The 12,291-nt window shown below is 40.5% G+C and overlaps 1 protein-coding gene across 4 annotated transcripts in view; it reads right to left on the bottom strand.

The window, feature by feature from the left end:
• Positions 1–1,624: 1,624 nt before the first annotated feature.
• Positions 1,625–12,291, bottom strand: part of DSE (dermatan sulfate epimerase) — a 35,107-nt gene continuing 24,440 nt past the window's right edge. For 3 of the 4 annotated variants that reach the window (XM_039569204.1, XM_039569203.1, XM_010402638.4), the window contains 4 exons: positions 11,569–11,822; positions 7,592–7,831; positions 6,388–6,595; positions 1,625–4,668 (listed from right to left, as the gene is read on the bottom strand). In XM_039569204.1, coding sequence (XP_039425138.1) covers positions 2,904–4,668; positions 6,388–6,595; positions 7,592–7,831; positions 11,569–11,822 — 2,467 coding nt within the window. In that variant the 3' untranslated portion in view covers positions 1,625–2,903. Of the gene's footprint in view, positions 4,669–6,387; positions 6,596–7,591; positions 7,832–11,568; positions 11,823–12,291 lie in introns of those variants that run through there. The other variant, XM_039569205.1, reaches the window with a different exon arrangement.

Below are 12,291 nucleotides of genomic sequence, written 5' to 3' on the forward strand. Positions count from 1 at the left end.
TGCCACCTGAGGCCTTGAACTGTTTCTGTTCTGTGACACAGACACTTCTACCCAACACCCCACTGCCCATGCCACATTACTGATGGCACAGAACCATCTGTTCTTCCATCTGTTTCAAAATCCATTAAAAAGTTACAGTCCTTGGTAAGGAATGAGAGAGACAAGAATGGAAGAAAAGAGTGGAAACAAAACTTAAGTAACCACTGGAGAGGGACTTTTTAAAGGCTCTGGCCTGGAAAAGAATAAGTAAGGATTCTTTTCATATCTAAAAGACAGTCAGCACAATTAAGGCTTAATTTGCTTCTTTAGTTCCCAAACTGAATCAAAGTTACATCTGTGCAAGTGGAGTTCAGAGCAGCAAGTAAAGACAGTCATACACATAAATCCTTAACAGATGCAAACCAAGCACAGGCTGGAAAACCCCTGGATGCACACTTTATGCTTAAATGGGTCTGGTCTCTCATTCAGGAGGTCAGGCTGCTGCATTTCATTTCCCTTTACAGTATCAATGTACACACCATTCATTTGAATGCTGGTCTGCTTTAAAAGCTGCTTTAAGACCTGTCTGTGAGCATGGGCAGCTCTTGCAATCACCTCTTTCCCTTGGCACTGCTGGAAGAGTGCTGAGAAGTGTAGTGTAAATGAGAGCTAACATGCAAAACCATACCTTAATTTCTAATCTCTGCAGTTTCATTTGACAGCTACACAAAATCCCACCCTAGAAATTAGATGCCACACTACAAAGCAGACAAAGAACTGCAGGCACTTCTCAAGTCTTCTAGACTACAAGGTGGCTTTCTGGTTGTTCAAAGCAATAGCAAATTGACATAGGGGAAATGTGCATGGACATGAAATAAACCCTTGACTTTTTGGTGTTTCGTGCCAATAATAGTATCACCTAATACTGAAAAACTAACAGTGTCTTTAAAATTGAACATAAGCCAACAGCTATTTTTGCATGTCTTTATGTCATCACAGTGCAAAGGCAGAAATAAAGAGTTTTCAAGTTATCCACAGCCTGTCACAATTTAGTTGCTTTCAGTAGGCACCACTACCCACATGGACCTATATGGATGATACTCCCCAGGCTCAGCTCCCTTTGCCATAAGAAATAAAAGTGAGTTGAAATAGACAATTAATCATCTCATATGCCTTTAGCAATTAGGGAAAAGGGGAAGGTATGTTTTGAAGGTGTTCCAAGGTCTTAGGTGGGCTGAGTTACTGTCTGAATACTCTCATAATCCAGTGATGATGCATGGATCAGAAATTAACTGGGTACCTAAATCTTTGCTCAGATAAAATGTAGCCAATTTCATTGAATAAATCCAGGCATTGGAGACTGCAGTAGAGCTTATTTATGTGAATACAGTGCTCTGAACTGACTCAGTAGCTGGAAGCTAGTGAAAATATTCTGACCTATTCACTGAAGATATTTAGACAAGGAAAGCTTATCACATTTCAACACATAGACTTGCAGAAGGCTTAACAGGAGTAATGTAGAACATACATCTAAATGGTGTAAAGAAGGGGAAACAAAGGTTTGTGGTTTGAACCAAGTGCTGATGAATATAATTACTGTCATTATCAGTAAAAATATTTAAATAAAATAAAAACAACTTTTCCATAGAGATAATTATAATGCTTTTATTTAGCAAATGTACTGAAGAATTGTTTTTCTGTAAAGACATACAGGTATGCCCCAATTCCATAGAGCTTCCATTCTCTCAAATAGCTATGAATTTTTGAAATTAGTTTAATGAACAGAGGGAATATATGTGGAGATGTCAAACTTATTTTTGTCATAGACCACATGATTCCATTAACCACTAATCCCCAAATAATTGACCTGGGGCCACCAAGAGCTTGCAGAACCCTTGCTGGTACTTTATAGAGAACAGGCTGTTCACAAAATTTTAACTGTCCTCTTTCTAGCCAGGAAAAGAAAAAAGGCATTAAATACTTCCTTAATACATATTTTTCCATACTGGCAGTTGCTGAGGTTACCGCAGGATTGCTTTGGTTCTTTGTATTTTTAAAATTACATATGGAAGGACATTGATTTAGGATATTATTTCCCTACTAAGACGTGCTTCAAACTATAGAAAACTTTCTTGAAACCCTGCCTTGTAAAATGGAGAACAGACCCTGCAGAATTCAGCATTCTACAGCCTACACTTGGCTAAAACAGAAATGTGGCTTTTTTTCCTGAGAATTGCATTCTGTTCTACTTTGAATTAACCCCATATTTGCCTTCTACTGCTTACTAGTGATGTGCCTCTCACTTGGCAAGCACTGACATGACTGTCATTTCCCCACTGAGCCAGTCTGTAAAGCATGGTAGAGATGACACAATATAAGGGTCTGCAATAATGATACAGGGGTGTCCCATACTGAGCCATTCTTTGGTTTGGCAGAGAGAAATGAAGTCTACTGCTAAGATCTGCCTCGTATACATACGTTTGAATGTCCTCATCTTAGGAGAATGTCCAGAGACATCCCTAGCAGCCTGAAATGAAAACTCACTACATGGAAATCAAATTCTGTATAAAAAAAGACCTTAGAAACAAACCTACCAGGAGGGCTCTTCTCACCAAAAAATTAATTACAACTTTACATTACTGAACTCTGATGGACAAAACATAACATTCCCTCAGATGTGAGGCCCAACTCAAAACACGAACGAGGAGTACTTATTAAGTACTGAGTTTTTGGAGATATTCATTGCTTGCCCTATTCTTTAATCCCTTCTGGTCTGAAAACAATCTTTCCCCAGCTGTTTTTGGAATGTTTCAGAAAAAAAAAAAAAAAAAAAAAAAGACTATATAAACTTTGGCCCTATTAGGGTTAATGCTTTTGCATAGACATATATGACCATAAACTGGTCAACTAGTAGAGGTCTTCTGCTAACATTGTGACTGAGAACAGGAAGAATACAGCCACAATAATATACAGCTGTCTACTAAAAGTATTGCATACAGACATCTTTGGCCATGCAGTCTCTTGGCCTTCTGGAAATATGTGAGCTGCATTGCTAACATGACAAAAAAAATAGCAATGTTGAGAATCAGGAAGAGGCGAGTATAAGAAGCTGATATTGATGGGGCACTACTTCGAGCAGTCGTCACCATCTGTGCCAGCCCTGATCGGCCTTTGATTGACAACCCAGTTTTGTGCTTCACGTAAGTGATATCTGCAAAATCCAGAAGATCTTTCATTTCCTCATCTTCATCTACAGGCAACTCTTTTTGTGCTTGAGTCTGTGCCTTTTGTCGCACTTTTCTTTCATTTACCTCAATTTGTGCAAAAATGTCAGGAACAGCATCAACAAATTTGTAGCCTTTGGCTACCTTTCTGTTTTTCTTTGCTCTGCCACGCTGCTGCTGCTGCTGCCTTTGTGAGATTGCAAATATCCTGTCAATGGCCTCCTCTGTCTGTCTCTTATCTGAAAACCTCAGCAGGCGCTCAGCAGTCTTCCTAAAGCTGGCCGTGTTGCGTACACGAGACAGGATCTGCTTCTCAAGCTGCTGGAAAACAGGCTTAAAGTGTTGCAGGTTCCTCTCCACGATCCCTATGTAGTCCTTCACTTCTGGCACTGTGGAGGTCCTAATGGCAGAGGCTCGGTCAAAGACAATTTTCTGGCGGTCTGCAATAACCTGTGCAAAGGTGGAGCGGGAGCCGTCCTCGACGGGCCACAGGTACACGGCGTAGGCGTGCTCACCAGTGGTCACAAAGACCTCCAGCTGCGGGGAATCTCCACGGACAGTGAAGCTCTGCACGTCCACAGAGGGCCCAATGAAAAGGTAAATGGCCCTCGTGAGGGGGTGCCGCAGCAGGGTCGTTACATTCACGTAGTTCGTTCCATTGTAGGGGTAGCCCCGGGGATACATCCGTGAGGCAATGGTGGCTTTCTCACTGTGGCCAGTGTCGTCCATCCAGTACATCTTATATATCCCATCACGGTGCCTAATAAAGGCCCCATGGACATCATCAACAACTGTTTCTTCAAAAGGCACATCCACATTGTGGAAGAAACTGGTTGCTGCCTCCAGAGGACTGTCATCTTCTAGGTGGATTTGGTCCACTAGCAAGAGAAGCTGGGGATGGAGAAGTATGAGGTTTCGCTGTAATTTTCTCAGCTTCAGTTTAGGATTGTATGCACCCGCTCCTTCTCCCCTGATAAAAACCACCCCGCTTCTCTCTGTGGCGGCAACCACTCGTCCCTGACAGTCGCCAGCCAAGTCATGTTTATATTTAAGCCACTTTGAGGAACAGTCTTCTGTAATCTGCCCTTCCCATGGGGAGAAGCAGCTCTTAGACACAGCAGGGGAAAACATCAACACATTATTAAAAAAAGTATATTTTGGCCCATACAGAGCTTCTGTTATGAAAGGTACGCCGTTGGGAGCAAAAGTAAAGGAGTTCTGGTCTGGGTGCTCATGGCCAGCATTGAAGTTCCTCCACCCCTTGATCCACTCTTTGTACTTGTTCTTATGAACAATATCATATATTGCACGTCCTCCCAGCTTTCCTGACTTGAAGGAAAGGAAAGGCCTGTTGATTTCAGCTGGCAAAGCACTTCCATAAGTTACCACTCCCCAGTCCTCAAAATAATGCAGCTTAGGAACCCCGTAGTCTGGTGGAGGTACAGAGCGCAAACTTGCATCATACCTGTGAAAAAAGGTGACAAAAATGCAGTTAAAAATCACTTGGCTGATTCCATTGTCAGCACTTGTACACAACTCAAAATCCATCCAATATTTACATCAAGGAGCAGGCCAAAAATATAAAGCCCACAGTTATGCTTCCTAATCATATAGATGTAATTAGTATTCATCACATTAATTCCTACACAAATTTGTTGTGTGTTTTTTACAGAATAACAGCTGAAAGCATCTGCTCTTCATTTGGAGCAAGCAATCTTTCTGCAGTTCAAAAAGAAGAGTAACACTAATTTCAAACTACCCATGTTTTGTCTTATATAGTCATAAAACTACTCTGTAACACAGATGTTTAAAAAAGGCAGATTAGATCAAGCTGCAGACACTGCCTATTCTGCACTAGACATCAGCATTTGTGCCTGTTTACTGACTACTTAACAAAGAGAAGCAGAGTATCAGTTTCCCCAAAAGGACGATTACAGAAGTCTGTAGTCTTCAAACAGAATAGGCAATAAATTAAAAATTAATGAAAAGGCACTCTAAAGGATAAATGTTTATTATTTATATCAGTTAATGTATGTTAGTGTCTTTCTCGAAACTAGGCTGAAGAAAAATTTTCATGGTTTTTCTTTTATAAATTGTAAGATATAAGACATTTTGTTTAAAAAGAAGCCTTTATTCCAGAAAAGGTTACAATGACTACAATTTTATCTATGGGAGTTAAAACAACAAAAATCCAAAACAAAACTTAACCTTCTGGCATTGTTTTTAAGCAACCAAAATATACAAAACCATATTAAGCCCAGTAATATTTCTGTTAGACGGTTCCGGAATCAGATTTATTCTTACAGCTAACCAGGAGCTTCTGGCAGGCCCTAGAAAGTCCCAGAATTTCCATGAAGAGACAGGAGAAAACAGTGATGGGATGAAGTTGTAGAGGAGAGATTCTGTATTTTGCAAGTAACAAGATGAAGGCTGCCTGGAACCTAACAAACATGCACTCTAATGTGCACATCATAAATGCAAACTAACAGATATTCAATAAGATTTTTCTTGCAAGAGAGAGAGAGAGCTACACTGACTCCTCAAAAATATTCTTGTTATCTCCCCAAACCAAGGGAATTCATATGTGGATTTAAGCTTCTTAAGTCTTTTAATTTCTTACTTTTAGAAGATTGACATAGAAGTTAGCATAGCTGGAAATTGCATGGAAAAATATCCATCTAGCATGGCATTTTTTCCAAGCATATCTTGCAAATTAGTGTGCAAATCCAGTTAACAGTAGCCTTACTGCTTGGATTATTCAGCTTTGAAAAGAAAATTTATACTATTTCACAGAACTTTTGAAAGAAAACTATGTTTTAAATATTTGCCTAATTAATTATAAAAGAACACAACAGGATTAAACCCCATTAGAATAGACCAAATTAAACAAAGACTATATACAGGAAAATTTTCGGTTCCTTTGGAATGGTCTATATTCTATGAAAGCAATAGACAGTGGAAAGAAACCATAAAAGCAGACGTAGGACAAGACCAGGGTGCTCACTGTGGCAACCAGTATGGTGTATCTGTGCTAAGTGAAGAAGTTCTTCTGTGCCTCATGACCCTGGGTGGCACATGGACAGCCTGATCCTGGCTTCTACGGTGCACATCTAAAGATAATGAACTATCACTAACAGCAAACAGCTGCCAGGTTCCTTTTGAGCCCACTCATTCCCTTTCATACCAGAGAAATTCAGTGTGGAGAGTGCACCACCTCTGCCCTTTGGATGGTGTGCCCGGGCCCTCCACCACTCGGTTCCTTCTGATCTGCTCTGCCAACCAGTTCCCACTGCCATTGCGCATGACAAATTTGTCGAGAAACACCAGCTGACTCTCTGGCCCGTAGAACCAGTTATAGTTGGAATCTGCGATGGCCACAGTCCTCTGGAACCCTTGGGAAAAAGTGAAAAGGAATGTAAGAAAGAACAAATAAGCACACAAAGATGCTTTTGAAGAGCATGATGGTGAAGCCAAGCAGTGCAAACAGAGCAGCTTTTTCAGATGTTTATAGACCTGCTTGTAAATGAGCCGTAAATAGGTTACACAGGAGCACCTTCCTTCTGCTGCAGCTAACTTGAATATTCACCTTTCTTCTTTGGCTTTGGGCTACAGACAGCCAAAGTACTACACAAAATGTAAGATGCAATCCACTTCCTCTCCTCATTTAAATCTGGCAAAGGTAACTTTCCCTTTACAGCTTTTATTTTTTTAATGCGAATCTATACTCTCCAAAGGAATAAACCAGAGGTGTCCCCAAAGAACAAAATAATCAGCTTCACCTTGAAACCATCATTGTGAGTTCATTTTGCTCTTAGGAACCTCTTCCCAAAGGATGCCTGAGGTCTCACACGGAGTCAGCACAATTCCTTATGCGCCTTTGCTGGCACACCAAAGCTGCATTCAGCCCCCCTTACATACATGGATAGATCTGGGGTTCCAAGAGAGTAACCAAAGATTTTTTAACTAGGAATTTGAGCAATATCAGTTCCTAATGAAGTGTCCTGCAAATAAGCAACACAAGGGGTAACAGCTTTAGACTGAAAGAGGGTAGACCTAGTTTACATATAAGGAAGAGGTTCTTTCCTGTGGGGATAGTGAGGCACTTGAACAGGTTGTGAAGCTGTGGATGCTCCATTCCTGGCAGTGTTCAAGGCCAGGTTGGATAGGGCTTTGAGCAACCTGGGCTAGTGGAAGGTGTCCCTCATTAGTAGGCAGTGATAAACAAGGATGTTACTGTTTTGATGACTGATGAAGGTAAAATCCAAGGAAATGGTTATTTTGAAAAAAATCCAAGTAGAGTGTTGTTTTAAAATGGCCTGTTTCAAGTATAAAATTTATTGCTGCTTCAAAAATAAAGAGATTCCTCTTCATTCACCCAAAGGACCTACCTGGCAGGACAGTCCTGTACATAAATGCGAAGTGCTGCTTGAGCCAGGGGTGGCTGAAATGATTGATGTCAAAATGCCTTTGGACAAGAAACATGTACTGAAACAGTGATCTGGTTGTGTAGCTGCCATATGCCACCCCTTCATAGAGGGAGCCATCTGTGACCTCCTGCAGCAGGACTACTGACTTCTCCATGATTGCCAACACTTGCTTGGTCCACAAGTAAGCTTCCTGAAGGTAGCCTGAAAGAAAAAGTCATTGGCAAAACTAATTACAACACAACAGTTCATAGATGGTGCCATCTGTACCCCCACAGTGGGATCCTTCACAGCAAGGAATCTGCAACCCTAAAGGGGTTAAATACAACCTACTGCTAACCCCTTGGTTAACGGGGTCTATAATACAACCTACTGCTGCAGCATCTCTGTACCTCTAGGGTGAAAAATAAAATACCGTATTTAAACACAGCAAAGCAAGGTCACATGAGCATGGGATAATCTATCAAACACCTTTCCCAATAATGTGGGACTGTGCTGTTTTACAACTTAAAAGGAAATTTCCTTAATGTGGTCAGGACATGCAAAAAGGGAAGAGGCAAACCAAGACTATTGCATTTCAAATTAAAGCTCTATGAAAACAAACCAATGGCCCCACTAGAGGGCTCCAACAATGCAACAATTCTGATCAGTCATTTTTCACTGGCAGGATCACCAGCATGATAAGGAGATCCTCAGAGACTAAAAAAGTAAAAAAGTTCACATCTGAGCTGCAGTTAACTGATATTCTACTAACTCATGCTCTATTTTAAGACCTGCTCTGTTCTACTTATATTTTCAGTTTGTTGTACAACCTAAAGGGTTATCTAAATAAAAGCTATTTTGGAAGAGCTTTGCATGAGTCATTGCAAAAGTAGATTCCTCAATTCCAGAATAAAATTAATCTTCCAAGTAGATAAATTCTCAGCCTCCACATATAGAAGCCCTAAGCAGTTTTAGTTTTTCTAAAGAAAAGCATTTCAGAGATTTTACTATTTTGGTCTGCTCTACACAAATCAAGACCCTGGAAGAGGTCACAAGAAACCTCCTCAGTGCCAGTCTGCTTTCACTAAGCACAAGCATGAGGGCCTCAGCACAGCATTTATGTATTGCAGAAGTCAGCACATGGAACCCAGCAGAGGACAGGCTTCGTGCCTTCTCTTATTTTCTTTCGGATTGAGTAGCAAGAGAGGTAGGACTAAACAGAGATCAACTGCCTCATGCTTCTACATGGCAACTTCATGTTCTCCCAGCTCAAGGTGTCTGGGCACAGATTTAACCACACTTAATTCCGCCCTGTAGCAAAGCCCAGCTGGCACATTACACCCCACTATGTGGTGAAGCAGTGCAGGCTGAATGAAGCACATGTGCCAGGCTAAGGGAGTAGGAGCTACATTCAATCCTGTTACTCAGAGTGTTTAATCTCATTGCCACCAACACTGTATTTATGCTCAGCGGCGCGATGAGTAATTCAGACATCCTACTAGTCAAGGCTGCCAAATCCTGCTCAGTTAACAGAGAGAAAAAAAATAGCAGTGTCTAAGCAAAACAGATAATGTGAGTCTAACATGGTATTTTGAACACCTGGCTGAAGAGAAAACTGTGATGGGGAAGGCCTGAGCAACAGGGGCAGTGGACTACTTACTTCCACTTCACTCACAGCTATTAACACACTCTTTCATTACTCTTGATGGAGTTGGCAGCACGGTGGTCTGTCAGAATAAAATCCTGAAGGTTTCCACTCCTGTTTTCCCTTGTGACATAAAAGGGAAGCTAGTTTTTGACTGCAGCAAGAATGTTATTTGCCATGGTTCAGTACAGTGCCTTTACCACTGTCATGCATTAAGTTCTGTTTACTTAGTGTATATCGATGCTGTAACTCTATACTTGTAGCACACTAGAAGAATAATATATTGAAATGAAAAAAGACTCAACACTCTGTCAGGCTACATGACAAACCAGAACAAATCTCACCTAAATTTAGCAGTATATAAACCATGTATCTATATCAATATCAAGGCCTTACTCAAGTTTCTATTTTGAATACCTGCATGTGTCTAAGTGCAAAGACTTCACCATATGCACGTGCCTAGAATCAATTTCAATTAGTTTCATTTTTCATTCCTATAGCAACATTTACATTCTTTTAAATTGGCTATTTAGTCTCTACAAGCTTCAATAGCTGAATTGTGTTTAAACTTACTAGCTGGAATTTAAACCTTCTGTGAGAAAGGTCTACACTGGGATACATTATTTGCAATTGTTAGGTATCTGATAGAGAAGCATAATATGTTCACCCCTTTTTTTCCTCCCTTTTTTTTTCTCCTTCAGATTATTTTCTTTCATATTGGAATTAGAGGGTTTTTTAAATTTTATACCAACAGAAAAACCACATTTAAGTTGCTATTTTTTAAAAAATAAAGTTGTTCTATATCAAAACCTAAAATTTTAATTTAGAAATGTACAGTCTGTTTTGACCTATTTTCATTTGAAATATTACTACTATTTTCAAATTGCTCAAGAATTCATGAATTTCCTGCTTTTCTCCTTCCTCCTCCCCCCAAACACCATCACTTTAGTGAAAAAAATATTGCCCAGCTTTGTGATGTTTTCACTGTCACAAGGCATACTTATGGTCTATATCTTAATGAAAAGCAGAATCATCTTGCAAACTGCCAGCTTTCTGCACCAACAAAGGCTTAGGGAAGGATGGAATTATATGAAATTTAGCAAACCCACTGGATAAACATTCAATTTGTGGAAGGCAAGACAGGAGGATAGGGAATAACTTCCACACATGCTCTTGATGCTTTTCAACATATACACATCAGTCAGTGTGTTTGTTTTGACAGGCACTTAGCAAAAAATGACCCTCCAAACACAGTAGGTGCCACAGTTTTTTGTCACACTTCTTTCAGCATTTGAAAGCTCCAGTGATGTGCAGATGTGCCTGTGCTTGGCAGGGCTGAGCAGCTTGGCAACACCATCAGCATCTAGAAACTAGATTTTCCTGGACTGGCAGCATGTAAGTAGTTCCATTGGGAACAATGTTTTCAAAATACTTCCAGCACATATAAAATAATCACCTGATGAAATACTGATTCATTCTTATAAAAGCAGAAGCTGGCTCCACGACTTTCATCTCTCAGCTGAAGTACCTCTGGGGTTTAAAGTCAGGATTGCTTACCTGATCTCTCTCTCTGACTCTGACTTGCATTCTCCAGGAGGACAGGGATACCCCCCGATAGATCAGGCAAAAGCTACTGGCCAGGGTATTCACTTTGGAAATGGGAAGGATGGTTTTATGTCCCCAAAGCAAAGAAGAGGAGGACACCAGGCACAAAAGTTGGTTGTGCGGTGCAATGGCAGAGTTCAGAGGGAAGAAAGTACAGCCCTGCTTATCTCCACAGAAAAGGCTTTTGGGAAGACGGGTCCTAAGCTGTGGCATTTGGGTGGATAAAGTTACACTTTTGCAGCTCTCCCAGGTGACAGGACAGAAGTCTTGGATGAAACTCCAGGTTATCCTGTTGTCTGGCTCCCAGGTCAGAGCACTGGGTGTTTCTGACTGCTGACTTTCACAATGCTTTGTGTAAGGAGACCAAGTGCATCGTTCTACATTGACAATCTACACTGAAAGACACTGCCCGTGAATCAGGGCTGGATACGTTGTACACAAGGAGATTTTTAACTCCTACAAACTGTGAGGTGAGAATTTCAGAATCACTTAGAAAACTGAATTTATATACACACACATCATGCCTTTTACATCTGCCCACAGACTTTTGTTCTGCTCAGTAAATTAAATTTTACTAAGCAGCAAAAGAGCAAATCCAATACTGGAGTACACTCAGAGGCATTTTTATCAAATCCTGAACTTTGCTGCATAAGTGGCTGATTTGAGTTGACACACTTCAGAAAAAACATTCCTATGGCTTAGCACATACCTTGATTCATCAGAACCAGGCTTCCAGCCAGCAGGGCCACACAGTTGGTAGGCTGGTGGTTGTGAAGGTACTGGAAGCCCCATCCACGTCTGTATGATGTTTCGTACATATATCCTGAGGCATTGGCAATCACTTCAAGAAATCTCTCCTGTTGAATCTTGCTAAGGTAGCTGTACAAGAAGTCATATGCAGTGGCAAAACCAACCAAGGAGTGAGCAAGAGGGACCTCATCCCAGGGGGCATCCTTCACTAGCCTGTCAATAAAGAAAGATGGCAATTAATTGAGTTTCACCTACTTAGTTTCCCTCCTTACTGTACTGTGATATGTATATGACCTAAAGTCTCCAAAGTTAGACAATTCCTGTTGAATTTTAACACAGCTACTTACCAAGTCTTGAGACCTTTCTTTCCTATCCTAAGTATGGACAATATTAGCCTTCAAAGCTCATGAACTTTATTAGAAAGATTAAGTTGCTAAATATGAGAAAAATGTTTGAAATATTCTGGGTTTTGCTAGGAGAGAGATAGGCAGAATACTGATTGTACAGAAATGGAATCTATTCATCTGAAGAAAGATTCATATAATTTTTGTGATGAAGTAATATGCCATGGTTTATACTCCTCCAACATTCTGTAACAAATCTTTTTTCCTTTCCAAAGGAGTCAGTTGATGATAAATGGTGCCTGTGGGACTAAAGCTGTCTTTAAAGTAAGTATAATAAA

This window comes from Corvus cornix, chromosome 3 (genome assembly GCF_000738735.6).
Source record: "Corvus cornix cornix isolate S_Up_H32 chromosome 3, ASM73873v5, whole genome shotgun sequence".
In the NCBI taxonomy this organism is placed as follows: Eukaryota; Metazoa; Chordata; class Aves; order Passeriformes; family Corvidae; genus Corvus; species Corvus cornix.